Below are 26,457 nucleotides of genomic sequence, written 5' to 3'. Positions count from 1 at the left end.
TAGTGTGACCCCAGGCTAATCCACCTCCATACAGCATAATGCCCAGTACTGGTGGCCTTCTCCTGCAATACACTGAGCCCCCTGAGCTGTCATCATTTGCAGCACCTGGTGGTCCTTTAACTGCAAGCTCTCCTGCCCAGCACTTGCAGTTATGACTGCACTTGACTAATCTTAGTGGTCAGGGGGGCCCAATCAAAAGTTTGCAATAGGGCCCAGCCATTTCTAGTTCCAGTCACCCCTGGGAGTCCTGATGATGTAGTCACCCCTGTTGGCCCAGCCTGAATGGTGAGCATGGAGCTGGTTGCCCACTGTTGTGTTCAAACCTATCGGCATACTGAGGACGCCAATAATACTAAATATAATGTACCAGCTTTGTAATCAAACCAAAATAAAAGGTCACATTGGTTATTTAACCATTTTTTTTTAATGGTTAATTTCCATCCCTATTGGCTCCTGATTGATCATAATGGGCAAGAGGCCTAAGGGAACAAGGACGCCCACTGCGTATTCTTATACTTAGATGTGAGGACTATGTGAGTTTTTAATTGCATCTGTGATGATCTGAGAATGCCAACAGTGGCCATCAGTTCAAATAGATGACACCACTGGATGTGCCAGTTAGACCTGCTGGGCTGGCTGATCTGTGAGATGTGCAGGTGACACATCGTCGGCGGGCTCTTCTTTTAGTGCTTGGCAGCTCTTGAGATTTCATCAGCTGGTTCCTCTGACTTCTTGTTAATTATAATAAGCAATCGAACCAGATTCTGCTTCTGCAATGGCCTGGGAGTCTTATAATCTACAGTGTGTATCTAATGCTGGACAGCCATGGGATCCACGGACTGTGTTGTAGCCTTTGTTATACATAGAAATCTATGGAGCAGATAGTTTTAGGGCTTTAATACATGGGGTGATTATTAGCTTAACGGACCAGTATTGCCCAGTGTAGTTTTGCTACTGGTCTGGACAGTTCCTGATATGGACAGAGGTGGCAGCAGAGAGCATTGTGTCAGACTGGAAAGAATACACAACTTTCTGCAGGACATACAGCAGCTGATAAGTACTGGAAGACTCCAGATTTTTTAATAGAAGTTAATTACAAATCTCTGGCACCAGTTGATTTGAAAGAAAACATTTTTTTGTGAACAACCCCTTTTAAATGAGCGCTGATCTACTTGATTACTTGATTGGCTCTCACATTGGGAATGAGGCTGCATGTGTGATACAACTATTATGCAAATGAAGTTTCCCAACTTTTGTTGACTACAATGATTATCAGATTGCTTAACCAGGCATGTCTGTGTCTTATGGTGCATTTACACGAAACGATAATTGGGCCGATCGTATGATTAACGATGTCGGAGTAACGATTTTTTTTTTCATAACGATCAGCGTTTAGACGGTACGATATATCGTACGGAAAAATCGTTTTGCGAATCGTTTTTGGCTGAAGAGGGGAGACGGGAATTTCAAACGGCTCCTCTTCAGTCAATCAGTGCTGCCTTGCATTGATTGGCTGAAGAGGGGAGCCGGGAATTTCAAACGGCTCCTCTTCAGCCAATCATTGGTGAAGAGGAGCACTGATTGGCTGAAGATGAGCCGTTTGAAATTCCCGACTCCCCTCTTCAGCCAATCAATGCACTGAAGAGGGGAGTCGGGGATTTCAAAGACCTGCTACATGGAGCAGGTAACGTATGCTCGCGGCCGGGGCGTCGGGGGCGATTGCAGTGGCGGCGTTGGGGGGAGGGGTTTGCGATCAGAGCGGCGGGGGGGCGATTGGAGCGGGGGTGGCGATCGGGGCGACGGGGATGGCGATCAGAGCGGCGGCGGGGGTGGCGGGGGTGAACGACCATTTGATAACATGTTGAAAGATCAAAATGAACGATTTCTCATTCGTCGTTTGATCGTTCGCTGCGTTTACACGTACGATTATCGTTCGAATTCGATCGTTATCGCGCAAATTCGCACGATAATCGTTATGTGTAAACGCACCTTTAGGGGCCCTTTTAGGCGGCCTGGTTTGGGGCAGTAAAATCAGCGATTATTTACAGTCCCTTTACAAAGCTTGATAAATTATGTTACCAAGCTGCATGAATGATTGGAGGATTCTTCATGCAGCCACCTAAATGCACTGTAACCGGCCACACATCCCCCATTTGGACAATATGTGCGGCCTATAATAACTATATGGCCACACAAACGTATCAATCAGCAGATCCCATCCCTTTTGTTCTTGGCAAAACATTCCGCTGAAAAATTAATCTGTTGGCTGCCTTTCAAGTGATCTGCCCAAAGCAAATAACCCAGAGATATTTCACCGAAGATAAAATTCTAGATATTTTATAGTTTATTTAGCAAAAGTCACATGCAGGAGAAAAATAATTATAAATCAGATCAGATCAAATCTATATTTAAAAAAGAGCACACAATCCTTTGGAATCACAAATAATAATTTTGGACCCACTGTGGCACAACCCCATAATAGATACAAGCATGAAAGTGCAATCAACACAACAATTTACTAGAGAAAATTCATATAATAAATACACCCAAAACTACCAAAACTAAAGTACATTATATTTTTGGTATTGGCTTATGTGTAACTCTTTTATGAAGAGGTAAGCACTTTCTTTGATCATGATAAAAATTTGGTCTGTTTCATTTAAAGAGGTACTCCAAAGGAAAAAAAAAAACTTTTTAAATCAACTTGTGTCAAAAAGTCATAAAGATTTGTAAATCTAAAATCTCAAGTCTTCCAGTACTTATCAGCTGCTGTATGTCCTGCAGGAAGTGATGTATTCTTTCCAGTCTGTAACTGTGCTCTCTGCTGCCATCTCTGTTCATGTCAGGAACTGTCTAGAGCAGTATCAAATCACCATATAAAACCTCTACTGCTCTGGACACTTCCTGACATGGACGGAGCAGAGAGCACTGCATCAGACTGAAAAGAATACACCACTTCCTGCAGGACATATAGCAGCTGATAAGTACTGAAAGACTGGAGATTTTTTAATAGAATAGTTACTTTCAAATCTGTTTAACTTTCTGACAGTTGATTTCAGGCAGACTCTGTGCAGAGAGCCAATAATACTGATCAATGCTATGCAATAGCACAGCATTGATCAGTATATGCAATCTAATGATTGCATATGTAACATAAAATAAAAAAAAAGTTCCAAATATTAAATAAAAAAAACCCCTTCCCCAATAAAAGTTTAAATGACCCCCTTTCCCCATATACAAATAAAAATATGTAAAAAAAAATAATTTTGTATCAAAGCGTGCAGAATTGTCCGATATAGTAAAATATAACAATATTGTTCCCGCGCAGTGAACAGCGGAAAAAAACCACACCAGAATTGGTGAACTTTTTTTTAAAAACAAAATTATATATCAGAGAAAATTTAATTAAAAAATCAAAAACTTTTTTTTTACACCAATATGATACCAATAAAAACTAAAAATCATAGTACAAAAAAATTTAATGAAAAAATAAAAGCGTTATGGCTCTTAGAAGACAAGGAAGAACATTACCACAATGGACATCAGTGCATCAATGACCTTTGGTCATAAGGGGTTAAACTACGTATTATGGCTGCTACTAGAGAGCTGAAGCTGATCGCCTTGTTTTTGTTATTTTTGCTGTGTATAATTATTTCTCATAGAAAATCTTGTAATGTATTTGATTTCCTTTTGTGTAATAAACTTTCCCAGAAACCAGAACAGCGGCGGTCTTTTACTTTCTGGAGTTAAGCAGCAGGTCATGGCGTTCTCTGTAACCTGCAGGGTTCACATTGTCAGTAAGGACATGGCGCCCCGATCAGGGCTGATGATTTTGAGCCTGACAAAAACTTTTATTGGAGTGATCCAAAAGCGTCCGACAATTATACCAGTGTAAACCGGCCTTTCAGCAAACAGCCCATTCATGCATCCGGGATAATCGGAGCTGCTTGGGTTTCTTGCAACCTTGAGTTTTCTAACTTCTGGTTTTCATATGATCCGAGCAGGGCAGCATTGCCTTTCACTATTCGCTCACACAATGGGCCTATTCTTTGGTCTTCTTTTATGGCTTTACTTGGAAAACGCAAACGTTTGATATCTCCCTTAGTTAAACGTAGCTGTTTATGCCGCCCTAGAGCACACGTTGGCATTGCTGAAATGCAAACTACATTTAAAGGATAGCGGTGAGTTGAAAAAAACAGTATTGTCAGAATATATTGTATTATACTTTATTTACAATAAAAAATAAATAAATAAAAATAAATATCTATATATATATATATATATATATATATATATATATATATATATATTGCAAATCTATATATAAACAACACTACTAACTGTGCTCAGTTATGAGGCAGGGCAAAGAACTGCCACAAAGAGTGTCTCTACCTCTGGAGGACCCAAAATGTCCAAACAATGATGAGCATTGTGTAATGCCTCATTTCTCCTTTGGGGATGCTGTTGGGGACTGATCCTCCTCATCGTGGATGTTTCTATTGGTGCAACAATATAATCAGCTTAAAGGGAGTCAGAAAATCACCTATAGTTAAATATAATTTTTTTGTGTGTTTTTGATTTTTTTTTTTTACTTTGCATGTTAATATTTGTTTCATAAAATATTCCAAATACCTCGTAGCACTCAGTCTGGCTGGTAGGCCTTAAAGGAGTTATCCGTATCATCACAAACAGAACAGGAAGTCTTAACCTAGTTTAAAGGGGTTGTCCAGCAAAAACCTCCTTCTTTCAAATCAACTGGTTTCATAAAATTATAAAGATTTGTAATTTACTTCTATTTAAAAATCTCATATCTCCCCATACTTATCAGCTGCTGTATGTCCTGCAGGAAGTGGTGTTTTATTTTTAGTCTGACACAGTGCTCTCTGCTGTCACCTCTGTCCGAGACAGGAACTGTTCAAAGCAGTAGAAAATCACCATAGAAAACCTCTCCTGCTCTGGACAGTTTCTGTCTCGGAAAGAGATGTCAGCAGAAAGCACTGTGTTAGACTGAAAAGAAAGCATTTCCTGCAGGACATACAGCAGCTGATAAGTATGGGAAGACTTGAGATTTTTAAATAGATGTAAAGTACAAATCTATATAACTTTCTGAAACCAGTTTATGTAAAAGAAGAAAATTTCTGCTGGACAACCCCATTTATCAGCGACTTTCAAAAGCATGCAATACTTACTTAAATCTTCTCCCACTTACCTACAGGATGGGAGGCAAAATGTGGCCAATTGGCTAGACAAGAGGAGTTAGCTAGTTGGAACAGTGGGAAGCGTGAAATGTTTTTATGAATCTGGCAACCATGGCATAATTACCGTAATCTCATTTAAAGATCTTTATTTCATAATGCTGGGTGGTTTCCTTCCTTTTAACTAATTGCATAACCACACAACATGTTAGTTCTCAGCAACCTTTGGTTTTGTTTGTTCTCCTTTGAGTTACATCCCCTTCTTCCCTACTTCCCTTTCTCCCGCTCCCTACTCTGTTCCCTCCTTCCTCCCTTCCCACTTCCCTCCCCTTTACCCTAGACGCAGCCTACCCAGTGACTTATATGCAAATGTACATGTATATACTTGGGGACACCTGTTACATTTATGTATGCTCCTCTTTTGTCTATTGCAAATGTGTAACTGGGAATAATTATATATCTTATATGCTGACTGTATTTCTTGTTATTACAAAAAACTTTAATAAAACATGTTAAAAAAACAATCTAAAAAATGTACATAAAATAAAAATTTTACATTCAGAAAATCGGAACAGATAAGATGGTATTCAAATGAAAAAAACATGTTTAATGTTACAAAAAAAAATAGGCAACATATTTATTAATGTATTATTCATTGGACCAATAGTAACAAAAAATAAAAAGAAGGCAATGACATGTCATTTCAGGGTCATTTTTCTGAAAACAATAAATTTTAAGAAACTCTGTAATAGGTTTTATTTACCAAAAGAGTTTCCTTCTGTACTGAAAAAAAAACTGTTTTCCTAGGTCCCCCTTGACTTCAGAAGAAGCAGGATTTCTGTGTCCATTATGCTCTATGGAGAGAGGAGGGGCTGAGAGAGCATCATTTAATCTTCTCTCAGCAAGTTCCTAGATAAGCACTGACCTTTCTGACCTCTGAATCCAGCGTTTTAGGTGCCCAGACAGTCTACAAACAGCTGACCTTTATGTCTCTTCTCCCTGCTCACTCATCTCCCTTGGCCCCTCCCCCCTCCATAGGATATAATGGACACAGCAGAACCCGTCTCCACTGGCTTCTCTGTAATGAAGAGGGATTTGCCTGATAATGTACAAGTAAAGGGGGAGGCTGGGAAATTGCTTTTTGAGTACAGAAAGAGGCTTTTTTGCCTAATAAATCCTATAATAGAGTTTCGTAAAATCGCTTACACTACTGATTTCTGCAAAAAAAAAAAAAAAAAAAAATATATATATATATATATATATATATATATATGACTGTTACACATTAAGTCTAAAATCTCAATTTTATGCCCCATAAAATTGTGCATTAGTCTCCTCTCTGAACACCTCCCAGAATGGCATTCCTCCAATGTATCCTCACCGACTCCTATTGTTCCTCAGATGTCACTCCATGCACTAGCTTCTTATTACTCAGACAATACAGCTCTTAACCTTATAGGAAAAAAAGGAGTGTGAGACAAGGGTTGGCGGGGATCAGAAGGCCAAATCTGCTATTGGGGGCCATTGAGTATTGATTAGAAAATACCTGTCATAATTGCCAAACACCACCTTTATAACAGGAAAAATATGAACTTTTTCATAAAAAGCTTTTAGTGGGAATTGAACCTGTGATAATGTGGGGAAAATGCTAAGGTGGCCAAGTTAAGGGCCCTTTCTGGGGGCGGATTATCGTGCAGGAGCATCACTAAATATGCTCTTGCAGCCGATAATTGTGCCACGTAAAAGTGACAGCGATTAACTTAGGACCGGGAAAACACCTGAGATTCAGTTAATCCCATAATGTCAGCCTTCTTTAAAACCTATTCCTATCGGTTGCACATCTCCCTGTGTAAAAGATAAAAGGAAACTGACAGCACGGATAAGGATATATCTGTGCTGTCAGTTTCCAGATCACATGCAGCAGTGTATACTTACCCTCCACGCAGCTTGTGATCCGGCATCTGGTTCTCTGGACGCTGCTGTAACTTCAGGCTGCCACCTCCTCCAGATTGATTGACAACCAGATGATGCAGGGCTTGAAGATACAGCCGATGGTCAGAGGACAGGAGAGCCAGAAAAAGGATCACAATCAGTGTGGCTTGTAAGTATAGGCTGCAAGTGATCTGGAAACTGGCAGGGATGCACTAACAATATCAGGATCAAGCAGTCTATCGGCTCAATTTCTCATGCCATGTACCCTTAAACTACCTATTTAAAAAGATTAAATGTGAACTATCAGCAGGTTAGATTAATCTAACCTGCTGTTAGCTCCCTATTTTTCATGGGGCGCTGAGGATGAAGTTAAGTCTCTTACCTTCATCCTTGGTATCGTTCCCATGCAGCTTTCAATGTAATCCTGTGTCCGTTTGAAGCAATGCGGGCAGGACTACCACCCCCAGATGGCCTGGCTGGGGTTGGATAGGCACTCTGGGGAGGGCAGGGCTCCAAATGGCCTTACCGGATACAAGATTACAATAAAAACTGTATGGGAATGGTTGGAGGTAATGCACAATAGGGAAATATCAGCAATTATCCCCATTAAACAACATTGAGCTGCACTTGCTCACATCTGTCTGTGCACAAATGACTTGAAGTAAAGTCCATTAATGGATGCAAAAGAAACAGCACTTCAAACAGTGCAAAAGGGCTTTTTGATCTTTGTCATCCTCAGGAACAATAAAAACAACAGAAAAAAAACCAACAACTATGTTGATGCGTGTGAAACAATGCAATGCTTTGTCCACAACACCTGAAAAAACTTTAGCTGGCCGAATGCAAACTATATTCAAGCACCAATAAAGCCAATGTCATCCCTATCCATAGAGAGGATCGGCCATTTTACTTTGTATCGGCATGAGAATAGGAAGCACCGGCATGTTAGTAATTGTACTTTCACACTATTTTGTCCCATAGGGCACTGCTCCAAGTCTGTATATGCGTTGCCTATATTCTCACTACATTTCTGGGTCATACTGTGAATCTATAAGACGGAGAGGAATATTCCTGCCAGGGCTTGATGGTTGAACTAATAAAAATAATTGCGCTTCTGGTGATTATTTTTTTATTGTTTTTAGGAATGCGTCCCAGAAAATCTGGATTTAAAGTTGAAGATATTCTCTGACATAGATCGTCACGTCAACGATTCAGCCATAATAAGCAGCTCAACATCTTGCCTCTCACCAACAAAGATGTTTAATGGTCTCCGACATGTCAAGAATTGCATAGTAGCACATCCCGTAAGTCCCACACTTTTTGACTAGTTTGGCAGATAATCCCTGTGATTTTTACATATATTTAAATGGTGTAATTTAGTTTAATAGTCTGTCTAGGAGACATAGAGGAGCCTGATCCTAAGTAGAGCTTCTTAGTTGTAGTATTGGCCCATATTTGGGTAAAAGGTAAGGAACTATTCTCTGCTAAAGCCATTGTTGTGCGTCTAAAGTTGGCCAACAAATGGAGGGTGTGTGCTTGATGGTTTTCCACTCTTAGGCAATGTTCATGAACATTATTTGCGTACATCTGGTGATGTAAGCTTTCAGCTCGCTCTAGAGATCGTTGAGTATTTGAACATGTAGACCCTCATTCGTTCTAAATTTTTTAACATATCTCTCTGATACATCAAATATTTTTTTTGCAAATGTCAGAAACACGTTAAAATGTAAATCCAGTTATGTCCGGGCAGCAGGAGACTGCACTTCCAGTATATCCATAGATTGCTCACTTTGGGCTCTATTACACTGAACGATTATTAGCCTTTCGTGGCTGACTACCGACCGCTCAGGCTAATAATCGTTCAGTTTAATAGCGTAAGCTCAAAGGCAACGATCAGCTGACATGATCACTCCGTGTAATAGGAGAGATGGCAGCAGACCGCCGCTGACTTCAGTGGGTTGCTGATGGGAAAAGTCATGTTAGGCTAGGTTCACACTGCGTTTTCAGCATCCATTTAACAGATCAGTTTTTTGCAAAAAACGGATTGCAAAAAACGGATGCATTTATGTGCATCCGTTTTTGTTCTGTTTTTCCATTGACTTCCATTATAAAAAAAGGATCAAAACGGATGCGTTTTTTTTGACGCACAATAAAGTTCTGTTGACACTACTTTTTTGACCGCTAAAAAAACGGATCCATTAAACGGATGCTGAAAACGCTAAAATATTGATAAAAAAAAAATAAGCTTCACCAAACCTTTGTCTGTCTGAAATATTTCCAAATGTCCACCACGTCTCTGGTTTATATCTAGCATGTTGGTCAATAACATTTTTAGCCAAAACGGTGAGGGGAATCATCACAGAAAAACTACATGGACAGATTTGCTCCATTTCCTGTATTTTGGACCAACTCCTGGTCTCTCCATGATAACCACTTTTAGTGATCAATCTGATCTCTCAGTCCCCAGATTGCTAAAGTTTTTTTTTTTCTGAAACCCCCATCGATCAATGGCCTTTATGGGGGGAATCTAGAATTACATGGCAACCATACATACATGTATGTAATACATGTATGGGCCTGGTCCAACAGAGGAGAACCACTGATGTTTAGCAGCTTGTGGCTCTGACTAAATAAAATTCATATTCCTTTATATTGGGAAATTAAGGGGACTGCTGGAAATTCATGCATATAGTCTATTACATCCACCATCAGTCATTAAAGGGGTTATCCAGCGCTACAAAAACATGGCCACTTTCTCCCCTCTCTTGTCTCCAGATTGGGTGGGGTTTTAAACTCAGTTCCATTGAAGTAAATGCAGCTTAATTGCAAACCCCACCTGAACTGGAGACAAGAGAGGGGGGAAAGTGGCCATGTTTTTGTAGCACTGGATAACCCCTTTAAGCAATGACTGTTACTCCACTCAGTATACACGTCTACAGAAGTCTTGGATATTTCTAATTGGTAACATGCTGTAATTGGTCCTATTGTTCTGCAGCAGATTGAGTCATCCTGTTGACTTGTTACATTGGATTTTAATTTCTCTTTAGGTAGGTAATCTCTTAAAAGCACAGGGATACAGTATTCCAGCATCCATTATTTTTTGTGAGTTTGTGTTTTACAAGCTGTGCAAGTAATAAAAATGCTGTTTTGCCTCCCAAACATACAAGACTGCAACTTTCCGTGACATCGTTCGTGGGATATAGGTTAATTATAACTTACAACATCTAAAGGGAATTTAGGGCCTAGATTTTTTTATTTTTTTTTACCATTTGGAGACATTTACTGAAACCTGATTCTTTTTGTGCTGATCTGTTTATATTTTCTCATAGTGTTTTTATTTCATTTTCTATACATTATAATGGGGACAGCCGTCTTGCCTGAGCTATTTGATATATCCTGCTTTAAAGTGTGTGTGTGTATATATATATATATATATATATATATATATATATATTTTAGTGTCCATGTCTGTGCTCTTGCTTTAAAAATGAAGTTCATATATTACCTCTACAAGATTTCAGAAATATTTTGTAATTTAGATAGTAATATGGAAAAAAAAAAGAAAAAAAAAATCACCACAAATTCTTCACAAATATGTTGAACATAAAAACAGGACATAAACAATAGGTAATTTTCTGATTATGCATATCCTTAGTGATATCTAGGAAAATTGATGAATGATGAAGTGTTGCAACCATAAATATCTAATAAAATATTTTAAAGCACCCATTTTCCGTCCAAAGTGCTTTAAATATTTTGTATATATACTGTAAAAGTACGGCTGTTGTTGCAATTGGCAACAATGGCGGCACTTTTTACGGAAAGATACATTGCCTAGTCTTCTATGGAACCCCGGCCGGAGCGTACACATATAGTATACGCTCCGGCTGGGATTTCTCACTGCGCCGTAGAAAACTGACATGTCAGTTTTCTGCAGCCTCTATTCAGTGAATAGTGGCCGCAGAAAACCCTGTCAGTGCACACTGTGGAGCGAGCGGCTCCAGCTGTATGTTCCATAGTGTGCAGTGGAGAGTTCTGATGCGGGCGTGCACGAATGTGTCCGCATCAGAACTCTGCAGATGCAAAGATCATCAGGCCAGTACTGCAGTACCGGCCGGATGATCTTTTCAGAGATCGGCCTTTCCGTGACCCGGTCGGGTCACAGAACGGCCGGTCTTTTACGATGTGTTAACATAGCCCTAAACAGTACAATACTCTGTAACTAAGTTCCAAATCATAGACACAGCATTAAAAGAGGAAATCCAGAGAGCAGAAAAGGTTTATCTGGCATCCAATGTTAGTCACTGATGGTGCAGATAGCAATTGGCTATGGAGTGGGCCCAACTCCCGATCCTACACCAGACACACATAACCTTCAGGAAATTTGTATGTATCATAGAGTTGTTAAGAAATTAAATGCTGTTCTTGTGAAACACCATGTTGGGATGGGTTTCTTTTGGCCCACCAGAGGGTTTGATTCTCAGGTTCTGCCTTTAATCTCTTCGCTTAAAAGTGTACTCCTAAGAAAATAAATCAGATAAACTGGGGCAAGTTGTAAATTGCCTCTATTTAGAAAAATAAAAAATAAAAAAAGAAATAAATTCCTGTCCTTATCAGCTGCTGCACACCCTGCAGGAAGTGGTGTATTCTTTTCAATCCAATATGGTGCTCTCTGCTGCCACCCTTGTCCATGTCAGGAACTGTCCAGAGCAGGAAAGGTTTGCTCTAGGGGTTGCTACTGCTTTGGACAGTTCCTGACCCTGGCAGCAGGGAGCACTGTATTGAACTGGAAAAAACTATACCACATACCCCAGGGCATACAGCAGCTGACATGTACAGGAAGGCTTGAGTTTTTAAAAAGATTTTCACTTTGAAAATGCTGCAGTACTGCTATAGTACCTCACTAAAACTGCAACATATGTGAACAGGGCCTATGAGGTAGGCCCCAAAGCACCTCATGCTAGATTTTTAGGGCTCAGGGAATCCTGTGGTGGTCTAATCTGACCCTATGTAAACATGGATAAGGCCCAATGACTTATAATAATTGCTCTCTCTCATATTCTGCTTCGCAGGTGAATCCACCATATTATGTTCCCTTGGTTGAGTTGGTTCCCCACCCACAGACGGCACCGGCCACGGTGGAGAAAACATACGCTCTCATGAAGAAAATTGGCCAGTCACCTGTAAAATTAATGAAGGAGACTGATGGGTTTGTGTTGAACCGGCTCCAGTATGCGGTGATCAGCGAGGCATGGAGACTTGTCCAGGTACAATATGTGCACAGTATTATCGGTGTGCTGCAGTAAGTGAAATATGATGGAATACATTGTTATTTTACATTGTTCTTTGGGAGACTGAGATACAGTATTAGCCTGTTATGTGGTGCAAACATTTTTATAACACATCATAGCTAGTCATCTGGGACTATGTCTGCATTTAATTTATGTTCTGGTTAACCCACTTTTTATAAGGTTGTCACTATAATCTTGCCTATTCATTACATATTAACATAGGGGGAGATTTATCAAACATGGTGTAAAGTAGATTTTGCTCAGTTGCCCCTAGCAACCAATCAGATTCCACCTTTCATTTTCCAAAGGATCTGTGAGGAATGAAAGGTTGAATCTGATTAGTTGCTAGGGGCAACAGAGCCAAATCTACTTTATACTAGTTTGATAAATTCCCCCTATAGTTTGTAAGACTAACATATGTCGCTGTAATTCTGTCAGTTATCCTGCGGTGTGGAGGTAGAAGCCATTGGTCCGCATTTTATTTCCGATTCTAGATTTGGCAATCATAATAAATCTCTGGATCATCAACCCTTGTCCAGAATCTAGTGACTATATCCTGTAATATCATTACACTCCAGAAGTGTATCCAGGCCCCTATTGACCTCTTTTAGTGAGTTGGCCTTTACCATTATAGTAAAGAATCCCTTTTGTGTTGGTGTCAAACATTTTTGTAGATCCCAGGGTAGATCTTTGTTCTGTCCCCTGATATCTTTATATGTAGTTATTAGGCTGCCCTCAGATGTCTTTTTTTCTTTTTTCTTAAAGGGGCAGTTCACAAAAAAAAAGAATTCTTTCAAATCAACTGGTGCCACGGATTTGTAATTTACTTCTATTAATCTCAACTCTTTCAGTGCTTATCAGCTGCTGTATGTCCTGCAGGGAGTGGTGTTTTCTTTCCAGTCTGGAGAGCAGTAGAGGTTTTCTATTAGGGTTTGCTGCTGTTTTGGACAGTTACTGACATGGACAGAGGTGGCAGCAGAGAGCACTGTGTCAGACTGAAAAAACAGTTTTTGTTAACTACCCATTTAATAAAGGAGAAGTCTGGCCTCAGGATTTTTTTTCCAAACAACAGGGGAAGTTTTTTTTTTTGGGGGGGGGGGGGGGGTTAACATATCAAACAATACTACCTCACCTCTTCACATGCCTCTCCAGCACTGGATCGCCGTTCCGGGACCCCCGCCTGGCTCCAGAATATGACAACCCGGCTAATGACTGGGGTGGGACGCCACTGCAGTCACTCATTGGCCGAGCGTGCAGCTCATCATTCGGGCATTTTTCCCCAAGTCCTGATGTCATTACAAACCGGGGGGAAAATACCTTCCGGCGGGGGATCCTGAAGGCGGTCATGCTATTCATTGCAGGCATGGGGAGGGGTAAGCAATCCTTGATTGTTATTTTCTTCCCTGCCTCTCTCCTTTAATATTTTTATAATCTTTCTGGGTCTTGTTGCTCTCCCATTGAATATTATTCTGGTTGCCTGTCTTTCCAGCTCCTCTATGTCTTTCTTGTACCCTGCTGGCTAAGACTACGCACAGTATCCCATGTGTTACCATGTGTGATCTAACTAGTGATCTGTACAGTGATAGAACCACTTCCTTGTCATGTGCATCCATGTCCTATCTAATGCACCCCACCATCTTATTTGCCTTGGCAGCAGCCGCCTGACACTTGGTTGCTACCGTTAAGTTTACTGCCAACGAAAATTCTTAAGTCCTTTTCAATGTCATTTTTGCCCGGTGTTTACCCATTTAGTGAAGTATTTTGGCAGGGATTTTCTTTTATCTCACATTTATCAGTGTTAAGCCTCATCTGCCACTTCCAAAGCCAAAACATTAATATTATCTAGATCCTTTATAATAGTTTGCTGTCCTCTTTTGTGTCATCTGCAAACATTTACATTTTACTGTGTAAGCCCCCTGTAAAGTTATCACTAAATACATTAAAGACAAAAGGGCCCAAAGCTGCCCCTTGTGACCGCTCCAATAATGACCCCGTAGTACCAAACAACTTAGTGCCTATTACATGGGGCGATTATCTGCCCAATCAGGCCGATTTGGGCAAATATTGCCCCACCTAATAAAGACAGTGATCATCCAAAGAGCCGATCATCAGCTGATTGTTATATTTCAGCACGTTTAAAAATCATTGCTTGCCGACCACGCATCACTCTATATAATAGGAGGTGCATGGTCGGCGGCTAATGAAGGTGTATAGAGAATAATAAAGTTATATACTTACCTTTCCAAGCTTCCTGGTGTCATTTTTGCTTCTCCATGCTTACCGCAGCCGTCACTGCAGCTTCTGGAGCTGTCTCTGCTCAGCCAATTACTGGCCACGGCTCTGTCCCGTCTTGGTCAACGATTGGCTGAGCGGGCTTTCACTTCAGAGACGTGTCAGATGTGCCAGCGGTGGCTCCTGGGAATGTTGGTGAAGCCGGAAGGAAGCCGAGGAGCATGGAAGGGTAAAGTAGATTTATTATTTTCTATATATGCAGCAAGGGCTGCCCCATCATGTATACAGCCCTTGCTGTACAATCATTGAGCCATGTAATAGGGTTAGTAAGTGATCATCTGTACATCAGAACTTGTAATACAGCTTTTATAGTCACCAATCAGAGTATGTACTGCTTAAAACCGCCCTCTGCTTCCTATGATGGATATGGTTACTTCAGAATTTCCATGGAGACTTCCAGCGAATTCCGTCACATTCCACCGTCCGCCCAAAGAATTGTCCATGCATCCTTGTGGAGATTAATGGTAATCTACATTCTGAGAGGTTGGATATATTTCAAGTTTCTTAAAGGGACTCTGTCACCTCCAACCCACCCTCCTCAAAACCCTAAACTAAACTGAAATGTAAGTAGGATAAAGGATGTTGATTCCAATTCTGTCATTTGTATCTCTCTTCTCCTTTGTATTTCCCGCTGTAAGCCTACACACTGGCCATGTTGGTGCTTAGAGAGGACTACTCAGCTCAGGAATATAATGGAGAGGACTACTTACACTCCTTTATTTGTGGCTTATAGCAAAGCAATGCAAGAACATAGAAAGATAAAAATTGTAGATATAGAATCAGCGTTGAATACTCTACTGCTGTATAATCTACTGATAACTTATGTTTAGTGCGTGTTTTGGAGGTGACAGAGTGCCTTTAAACTATTTAAAGTGCATAAATCATAAGTGGGGATTGTCCTGCTACAGGGGTGGTGCTAAAGCTTCTTAGGCCTCACCGGTAACTTTCGTTCATGTCCTGTCCCACATGGATGAACCTCACCAAAGTACTGCTCCCCCTTGTAACATCTGCAGTCTTTCCTCTGTCTTGGTTTAGAGCAGGGGTGTCAAACTCAAATAGACAGTGGGCTGAAATTAAAAACTTGGACAAACTCGCGGGCCAACCTTGATATTCATTGAAACGCACAAGCAGCATGTGTGTAACTTTCAGAGTGGCGGGCAGCGTTCCTGGCACTGTCAGAGTGCATCACCAAGCACTTGCAGCCGTGAAGAAGTGCCGGATAGGCAGGAAACAGCTGTCGCTGCTACACGCTAGGCGTCCTCTCGTTTCACCTGTTTTTGCATGAATTTAATAAAGATATGGTGAAGACATCTAATGGTGAGTGCCATGTCTACCCCTCTTTTGTGACATATATAGTAGCCAACCCCCACAATAGTGCCCATTATAGTAGCCAGCCCCCACAATAGTGTCTCATAGTATCCAGCCTCCCACAATAGTGCCCCATAAAGTTAGCCAGCCCCCACAATAGTGCCCCATGAAGTTAGCCAGCCCCCACAATAGTGCCCCATGAAGTTAGCCAGCCCCCACAATAGTGCCTCATGAAGTTAGCCAGCCCCCACAATAGTGCCCCATGTAGTAGCCAGCCTCCCATAATAGTGCCCCGTGTAGTAGCCAGCCCTAAAACAATAGTCCCCATGTTATAGCCAGCCTGTGCCCTGAATGCCGCTAATACCTCTAGGGACAGGGGCACTGTTGGTCCTCTTGCTGCCATGTCTCCGGTGCCCGGCGTCCGGTGCAGCTGCTCGCACTTTATCTCCTGCATGGAGCTTTGGCTCACGTGCCAGGAGGAGAGGAGGAGGAGAGGCCGGATCTGCCTGCAGCCTGAACCGGTCACCCCTGGACAGCTCCCGAACTCGCGCTACCCCTGGATCCGGCCCCTATACTTACGCCATCCTGCCGGTCCCGCTCCTGATGCCGATCCTGCTGAGGAGATACGACCGGCCGCTCATCTGCGCGGAAAGCAGTTTCTCCGCGGTGGGATCGACCTCAGGAGCGGGACCGGCAGGATGGCGTAAGTATAAAGGCCGGATCCAGGGGTAGCGCGAGTTCGGGAACCATCCAGGGGTGACAGGTTCCCGGCGCACATCGCATCAGATTATAATATGGGCGGTCCAGAAGACCGCCCATATTATAATCTGTTGCAGTGTCCTATTGGCGGGCCAGCTCTAGGCAATCAACTGATTTCCTAGGCGGGCCAAAAATATTGGCACCGCGGGCCAGATTTGGCCCGTGGGCCAGAGTTTGACATGTCTGGTTTAGAGGAAGAAACTGTGTCATTGTTTATGTCCACAAGAGGGTTGTCACTTTGCCCGTTTCACAAGTGGCAGCACCGCCCTGCTATTCATAACAGCCCGCAGTGCTTTTAGTTGGAATGTGGTAGGAGCTGCGATGTAGATTCTCTCCCCACCCCCACCCCACCCCCAATGAAATACAAGTGCACATGGTAGAACAACAGGAGTAGTAAGAAAAGAGTGAGATGGGGGGATGAATTAGAGGGACAGGTGTATATGTTTCTTACAGTTTTCAATTGTGAGCAGCTTCTGACTCACAATTATGGCCTATAGTGGCCGAACAAGGAAGGATCAGCGTTATTTGATCATAACACAGCTCCTACATCATACCAGGAAAGAGGTCTGTGCCTGTAAGGCTACTGACAACCAATAAATGGGTATTTCCGCTTACAGCATTTACCATAAAGTCACAGGAAAAATAGATGTTCTTAATGGGGAAAAACCCTTTTAATTAGATGGTAGATTAGGTATCCTGTGTTCTCTATGGGGAGAGGTAAGCCGTAGCCTGAGCGTTATTCTGCGATTTAAGCCGTAGCCAGAGCTGCAGCCAGTGAACTCTGACTGCAGCCTATCTCTCTCAGAACAAAGGGGTCGGTGGTGATGTTCCATCACGGCTGACCCCCTATCACCACCAACATCATCCATCAGTGGTCTGTCGGGAGAGCCCCATACACCTTATGGCAACAATGGCTGAACCTGCTGGGAAGGGTGGGTACTGCCAATTAACATATAAGGTGTATAGGGATGTTTAGACTTCTCTGTATGAAACTAGAGGATAACTGTACAAAGGTAAAGTGGGATCAAAGGTAGGGTCCAGTGTTCTCTGTAAGGGCCCAATTACATGGAACAATAGTCGGCCGATTCAGCTGATTATTTCTCCATGGAATAGAGACAACGATCAGCCTATGACAAAGATCATCGGCCGATCACGTCTTTTGGTCCTCACCAAAAATTGACGACCATTGACTGTTCATCACTACATGTAATAGTGAAGCACAGATGAGGGCTGACGATTGTGTAAAAAAATAAAACTATATACATTACCTCTCCGCGGTCCCGGTGTTCTTCTGCCCTCTTCTCGCTTCCCAGAGATGCCGCTGTAGCTTCAGAGCATGTCTCTCATGAACTGACAGGCTGCTCAGCCAATCACTGGCCGTGGCAGTGTAATTGACGGCCAGTGTAATATAAACAAGCGCTGATCTAGCAGAGTTGAGCACTGGAGTTGAGAAGCACTGTTCTAAATAATAAAATAAAATTGTAAAAACTTATCTGTCTTATAGTTTGAGTCAAATGCAATGTTTCTCCCTGACATTCTCTCAATGACTTACCAACCAGTCAACATGTGGAATCTAAAACCTCCCACCATTACATGCTAATCCTGTTGCAGGGAACATGTCATATGTTCTAACAATACATGTATTTAAAATATATATAGTCAATGTGTACTTTACTCTGGGCTGATTGGTGTCTTTGGCATAAGGCTCAGTTCACAAGGAGTATAATCGACGGAATTGAATCTCGCCAGCCTCCGTGACATACTGGTAGTCTATGGGAGGCTTGTGCACCTCCTTCTCTCCGCGCTGAAGAATGGACATGTCAATTTTTCCGCCAGTTTAACTCCTTGTGAACAGAGCCTAAGTCTCAAAAGTTTTTGTTGTCAAGCGATTTAGCCAATTTTAGGACAAAACATAAACTAAGTGGTATTATTGGTTCAAGACTACATTGAGGCTATGGAGAACCTTAGGATAGAAACTGGGCTCTTGAGGTTTTACGTAAGGTAAACAACATGCTAAAAATAAGGTTGGAATTCCTGGGGTTTTCCCTCTTTGTTGTTGTCCCCTGTAGACAGGTTCTTTAAGGTGAGTGAGTAACATCCTCCCTTCTTATCACAACATTACAAAATAGCAATAGCAATACAGTAATGTACTGCAGGAAGCAAAGACATTTTGCTCTTGCCACTGTTGCTCAGCTCCTTACACTTGGCCACTTTTCCTGGTTCCTAGACCAACTTAAACTGACTGTTCACTGGCTGTCTAATATATCACACCCCTTAACAAGTGCCATTAAGTATATTCAACATTACTCAATTCATCTGTCAGCTTTTTTTCTAGCTGGGAAACCCCATTAATGTTATTGTGATGAGTGTATAGTCATAGTTACACATCAGTAGCATGTAGAATAAGCACCTTCAAGATGGTGGGTCTTGTCAAATGTTCATGGTATACACTGGAATATTTCTGGTTTGTGTTGAAGGTGTTGATTTAAAGTGTCACTATAGTTACAAAAAAATTGACATGTTATAGAGACATGTCAAAAGTTTTGATCGGTCCATGTCTGAGTGTTCAGACCCGTACTGAGTTGTTGGTTGGTGTAATAGCGCCTGTGAAAAGACCACAATCAGCTGACATGCACAATGTTTCAACAGGATGAAAAATCACGATAACGAGAGTGATGGTCTGCTGCACAAGGCTCCGTGTAACAGAAGTGGCGGCAGCAGACCACCGCTGACTTCAATGGGCCACATGGACTATTTAAACATCACCTGGGCAGCCCCTCTCCTAGCTCCCCATGGCCCCCTTCCCGCTTCTCCCGCTCACTGTTTGTGCGTGTAATATCACAGGCAGTGTGCGGAGATTGAGGAGGAAGTGATCGCTCACTTCCTCCTCTAGATCGTGTCCATGCCCCGATGGGTTAGAACTGTTTTGGCAAATGTTATGGCTGACTAAGGAAAGTGTGTGTATAGATAGGGATACAGCTATCGATTGCTAAGCAGTGGTTATCTTTGCATAAAGATTTTAGATCTACTGTTATTTATGTAATTATAACTTTTTGTAAATCTTTTTTTTTTTTTACATACATGTACATTTATTGCTAAACAATGCCGCCTTTTATTTAACACACAAGACAATGCGCGGGATATCACTGCGTTCCATCACCAGCTTGTACACAAAAACCATAGTTATGCAACACCAAAGCCATACTGTTTAGCTTCCGTGCCCTAGCATGTGTGCGTCCTGATATTAGAGATTAGATTGTGAACAAACAATGGGACGGGTGTGAGTAAATGCAATCTGTGTACAACGCTGCAGAATATGTTGGTGCTATATAGATATGCTGCAACATAAATAGGTGCTCATATATCGCTACTCTTTCTTTTAAAACAGGATGGAGTCATATCGCCGAGGGACGTGGACACGGTCATGTCTGAAGGCCTTGGAATGAGATATGCTTTTCTCGGCCCCCTAGAAACTGCACATCTCAATGCAGAGGGTAGGATCGGGATTTTAACTAGAACTAAGCATATAAAGGAATATATAATCCACTCTATAACAATGCACTGTCATTTACAGCTTTCTTTACACCTGGGCCTTTTTACTACTGTATTACAGGTCATAATGTCCAGAAATGAACATTTACTTGCTCCCCTCCACCCACAATAATAATGTAGAGTATTATAAAGCTAATTTACAATGTATGAGTGTAGGTATATCATCTTAACGCTTTCTGAGAAAATAGGTGTCTGCTTTCCATAAAACCTATGAGTATCGTTCATTAATCCGTGTAATGTATGTAATGGATGCGTGCATCATCCCCTGTGTAGTGTCTTACACGTACCCCATGTAACTGAAAACTCATCAACCCTAATGCATTATATATATGAACAGAAGATTACCTTCACAGCATATATGTAAGCAAAATGAAAACTTCTCAGTTCTATTTTATTTTTTTGCCAAAGAACTTGTCTACTATCTATTAGCCATGAGGGTATTTGCTGCCAAGGGGGTACAAATCATAGAGGCAGACCTTGTGGCTGCTATAGGGCCCTAGGAGAAAGTGGGGCCTGCTGTAGTTTTCAGACAGCACGGTGGCTCAGTGGTTAGCACTGTAGCCTTGCAGCGCTGGGGTCCTGGGTTGAAATCCCAACAAGGGCAACATCTGCAAAGAGTTTGTATGTTCTGTGTTTGCATGGGTTGTCTCTGGGTCTTCCAGTTTCCTCTCACACCCAAAACATACAGGTAGGTGAATTTAGAATGTGAGCCCTAATAGGGACCAAAATGGACAAACTATGTAAAGTGCTGCAAAATCAGTTGGCACTGCAGATAACTTTACATTGTTCTGTCCCCATGATACTGGGTGGTGACAAACTTTTCCAGACATAGGGTGGGTTCACTCTACGGAATCTGCGCGGATAAGTTCTGGCAAATTCCATTGCTCATACCCGCTCATGGGGCGCGCATATCCACCCGTGCCATAGACACAATTCTGTCCTGTGACAAAGGCCCGTCTGTATTGAAAAGAACCTAGAAAAATCTGTTTATAGATAAATAACTGTTTCTTCTGAAAAATATTCTGGCTTGGCGAAAAATCTTCAGTCTCCTAAAGAATTCAGGCATTAGAAATTTGTGTTAAGGCTCCTCTGTGTGCCCATATAGTAGTTAGGGCCATCTTTGCCCCCATGTAGTATTTAGGCCTATCTTTGCCCCCATATAGTATTAAGCCCCTCTGTGCCCTTATTTAAAGACATCACCAAGTAACAGTAAAATAGTGGCTGGAATACTGCACCCCTAGTACTGATATTTTATTACATTATTCTCTATACAATAGCGGTGATGCCTTGATGTGAAAACATACTGGAGCACCTCAGACAATTTGGATTACAAGGTGCCACTCTTTTCGATGGTTTCTCTATGTCAGTCTTGACACTCACCACATTTGTGATGCTCATTGGTTGATGCGTATGGCAGTATGGCAACATACCCATAGACTTTAATAGACTAATGTATGCCCAAAACGGGACTGGGATATTCCTGAATGCCACAATCCTGCAGCTGACTGTGTTTTTACCCTATTTTGTTTCGGTAGGTGTATGCACCTCTTAGTCATAGAGTTGCATATGTCTGTCCACACTTAATAAATGTGTAAGTGTAGCCACAAGATGGATGGATTGGTCATCAGATGAAATATCAGGTGTGAGATCACACTGTCATATACAGTCGCTGGTCATGTAGTTTGGTACCATTACATTACTGTCCTGCTCCAGGCTGCTGTCTCCCATCATACCCATAGTTCACAAGGTGACCTAATGAGAAAGTCCTGTACATCCTGCGGGACCTTTTGGCTAATAGGTAACTTGGACTGAAGCCTAAAGACGAAATAAAGTTGACAATGAGCGCACCAGACTCTGGTGAGACGGAAATCTGAGTGCTGAATAGACTATAATGCTGGAGCTCAGGCGAAGAAGAATCTGTCCTTTATTTTAGTAAGAGTAGTGGCAGAATAGCATCTAATAGTAGAACATGATAGTAGTGTGAACTGATTCCAGCGCTGATGTCGTCTCTGATCCATGTACAAGTTCCAGAGCCTTTCATTCATGTAACTAAGAAGGACTGATGATTGGGACAGTGAGAAACACATACTGGTAATTATACTGTAAGATTATATAAGGCCTATGTGCAACTTGCATAGATTTGCATCTATTTTATTTATCACACACATGTAAAAAAAAAAAAAAAGATTTTTTGAAGACAGTCTTGAAGTCACTTCTATGGAGATCTTTGTCTCCAAGATAATGGGCTACAAACAAATCTTGTGAATCTGCAGTCATACTACCTTCCATAAGTAACCAAAGAGTGGAAGGGAGTATCACTGCAGAATCTGGTTACATACATTACAACATATGGATGAGATTTGGGAAAATTTTATCCACTATGCTGATGCTATCGATTACAGTGGGTTAGTTGCTGATAAATTCAGTATATTACCAATCCACCAGGGACAAATAATACTATTACACTTCTATTACCACCATACTATAACTGAATGTAATCTTATAAAATACTTAGACTAATGTTCCCATACACAGTGACCATTTATAGTGACCATATATTGGTACATACAGGCTCTGTACATCATACATATGATGACCGTGCACATATAAACAGTGTCTCACAGGGGACGTTATCTGTGAATTGAGTTGTTCCCTTTTTTTTCTTTTTCATTTGACCTGCACCATGATTCTTCTGTCTAGGCTCCATCACATATAGTATTTGGCTCCCCTGTGCCCACTATATAGTAGTTAGGTCCACCTCTGTGTCACCATGTAGTAGTTAGGCTCCTCTGTGGATCCATATAGTAGTTGGGCCTCTCTGCCCAGGCAGGCCCAAGTAGGCAGTATCCCACATGTAGTTGTCCCCCTGTTAATAAGCCCCCTCAGTCGGTGGTATACTCCATGTAGCTGTCTGCCCAGTAGTTACTCCCCATGTAGGTAGTGCTCCCAGTAGGGATAGTGTACCTTAAATAGGAGATTTTTTTTTGTGTGTGTAATCTGTGCAAAATAGGTGACATGCCACTAATCTGTCACAGATTGAAATTCATGCAGAAAATGTTTAAAGCATGTTTAGAGGATAGTGAAAACCACATTGCTAATAGATTGTCACTGGATTTGACACAGATTTTCTTTATGAAATCCAGGTCAAATGCAAACTATGGCTTAGCAGGGATAGCAGCAGTAGTGCTCGGTCACAGCCTTATAGAACCATCAGCAGTAGAAGAACCATTTACTGCAGCAGCCTGTATTCTGAGCATGGCGTCTCAGCATTTCATGCAGCTGTACATCTAATATTTGTAACATATTTTATTATATGCTTACATTTGTTGTTAATAATAGATTACAGTTGTGTTATATCTATGTTTTTTTATTTGGTCCAGGCTTTAAAAGCTATTGTGAACGCTACGGAGAAGGTATAAAACGTGTTTTGGAAACTTTTGGACCCATTCCAACTTTTTCAGGTGAAGTTGCAGAGAAAATCGACCAGGTACATATAAAGTCTTTTATTTAACAGCAATTACATATGTATAGTCCTGTTGCTTTTGCAGGTTGATAGTATATACCGTTTAGAGCCTAGGTCCAGATATCTGTAATGATTAATTTTATAACATATATTTAAAGGAGATGGAGCTCAGTTGTCCAGTCTCCTGCTGCTGTTGTCCTGACTGTTTGGTCCGTTGTCTTGACATGCAGGAGACACTCACTCAGCCAGTCATTGGCCTTAGATGTCATCCACCTTAGCCAGTGAATGGCTGAGCGGCAAAACAAAAGCAGGAAGTGCTGATCAGTAGGAAACAGTCCATTGCTTCCAGGGGAGAATAAGGTCCCTATTCCACCGGACGATTATTGTTCGCATAATCGTTAGCAATTAACGATCTCAAACGACCGCTATTGTGAAAAACCTGAAAACGTTCACTCATTTCCATGGAACGATAATCGTTACTTATGATCGTATTTGCGATAGTTTTTTCTTCGCTATTGCGTTCGTATCTATTGCGAACGACCGAACGATGTCTTATTCAATGCGAATGTTTTGCGAACGAGCAACGATAAAAATAGGTCCAGGTCTTATAAAGCGATCAACGATTTCTCGTTCGGTCGTTAATCGTTTACTGCATTTCAACCGAACGATTATCGTTTAGATTCGAACGATTTAACGATAATCTGAACTATAATCGTCCGGTGGAATAGGGCCCTAACGCTATGCATATGGAGTCCGATGCAGCTTGTAGAGGAGTGCGAAGAAGCTAGAGGCCTGTACATTTTTAATAACTTATGGGTTAATGATAGCTATCCCTCCTGTCCTCTCCATAGCCATAACACAGCCAAATGGTCATGTGATCTCTATAGGGGAGCTCTGGCACTGACTTATCTCTCCGAAAACACAGGGTCAGGCAGTGAAAATCCGTCACGCCTGCCCCTCTCTTCACCAGCCGATAGAGAGTCAGGAGTCTCTTGATGAGCTTAGTGAAAAACCATTAGATACAGGCCATAAACTATTGTTTATTGTCAGAATAATACAATGGCTAACACATTGTGACTTAATGGGGTTATCCAGCGTTCGAAAAACACGGTCACTTTCTTCCAGAGACAGCACCCCTCTTGTCTCCAGGTCAGGTGTAGTTTGCAATTAAGCTCTATTCACTTTAGTGGAACTGGGTTGCAATACCTGCACCCAAACTGGAGACAAGAGTGGTGCTGTCTCTGGAAGAAGGTGGGCATGTTTTTCTAATGCTGGATAATCCCTTTGAAGAATTTCTTCTGCAAGCAGTAGTATATAAATGCAGGAGACCTCTTTAAGGAACTGAAATATCAATTGGCTGCCAATGAATCCCTTTAGACCATCATGGTAAAACCGACTAAATCTGATGTTGACTTTTGGTCTTCTTAACACCTCTTGGACCAAGTTCAATAAGTTTGTATGTGTATTAGCATTTGCACATAAGTTAGTAGGCATTTCCTTACCCATCTGCTTCTGTGGATTGGCTAATATGCATTTACATGAAATCTGGAGCGGTTTCTTGCATCATTCTCTTGGACGTGTAGCTACTCATGCATCGCTTCCACATTGTAGAATGGAGACAATAGCTTGGGTTAGCTGGAAGCAACTTAACAAGGGATGATTCAATCCATATTCCCTTTTTCTTTTGGCAGGCATTGTGGGAGGAGCAGACTGATGTAGCTGATCAGCTTAAGACCCGGAGAGAATGGAGGGATGCATGTCTGAGTCACCTAGCCAAGCTGAAGAAAGAAACCAAAAAGAATTAGTTCATGTTTGTGTCTCGATGATTCCAAATGCCATTCAGTGCGCGGCTTACTAATCCCCTGCTCTTGGCTCCAATACATACATTTGCTGCCAACATGGGCGATGCGGTGTATTAGATTGCAGCAAAAAGTATACAATGAATAAAACGAGGATGGGAAGATTGTTTTGATTGTTTTGCCTGACTTTACGGACGACGTTCTTGATCAGGTTCCTATATTGGACATCTAGATTTAATATTCGCTTATGCCTTGGGACCAATTACTGAAATTTTTGTGGACAAATTTGCATTTTCATTACTGGAGACAGTGATCTTCTCTTACTCATTACTAGCTACAAGTAGCAGGACTTTGCAAGGGTTTTTATGTCTTGTTTTTATAGCTTTGGGTTGATTGCATTTGGTGTTATATTTCCTGCCCATACATTTCATGTGACCAGAAATGGTTCCAGTACAAAATTTTACAATGGCTTCCATAGGTCTGTTGGCTGTCAAGCGAATTTACTGGTGACCTCCCAGAATATTTACTGTATTTTGTTTACTTTCCCATTAAAGATGGATGTGATTTAGCCCCTGTGTCATTTATTGTTTCTGTGCCGCTCACAATCACACACGTTTTCTATTGTATGTGCTGATATGTTAGGTTTTAGGCTTGCTCCTATGTCAGGTGAAAAAAAAATGTAAATGCTATGGAAGCATATAGCATTGCTCACCTGAGTGCCCAATCCCTTTGTTTTGTGGTTATGACAGTTCTCCCATCCTGCCTATGTCCCTCACACAGCACTCCTGTTAGTTCCCCACCTAGAGTTGTTGCACAACATTTCAGTACACATCAGACTATTTCTCTGCAGTCAGTAGATCTGCAGC

The 26,457-nt window shown here is 41.6% G+C and overlaps 1 protein-coding gene across 2 annotated transcripts in view; it reads left to right on the top strand.

Moving 5' to 3' along the window:
* Positions 1–26,159, top strand: part of CRYL1 (crystallin lambda 1) — a 77,661-nt gene extending 51,502 nt beyond the window's left edge. For both annotated transcript variants that reach the window (XM_069969817.1, XM_069969818.1), the window contains 5 exons: positions 8,270–8,431; positions 12,200–12,394; positions 20,166–20,271; positions 23,710–23,816; positions 25,484–26,159. In XM_069969817.1, coding sequence (XP_069825918.1) covers positions 8,270–8,431; positions 12,200–12,394; positions 20,166–20,271; positions 23,710–23,816; positions 25,484–25,597 — 684 coding nt within the window. In that variant the 3' untranslated portion in view covers positions 25,598–26,159. The remainder of the gene's footprint in view (positions 1–8,269; positions 8,432–12,199; positions 12,395–20,165; positions 20,272–23,709; positions 23,817–25,483) is intronic.
* The last annotated feature ends 298 nt before the right edge of the window (positions 26,160–26,457 follow it).

The sequence above is a fragment of the Dendropsophus ebraccatus genome, chromosome 5, assembly GCF_027789765.1.
Source record: "Dendropsophus ebraccatus isolate aDenEbr1 chromosome 5, aDenEbr1.pat, whole genome shotgun sequence".
Classification (NCBI taxonomy): Eukaryota; Metazoa; Chordata; class Amphibia; order Anura; family Hylidae; genus Dendropsophus; species Dendropsophus ebraccatus.
This window is presented reverse-complemented; position numbering and strand designations above follow the sequence as displayed.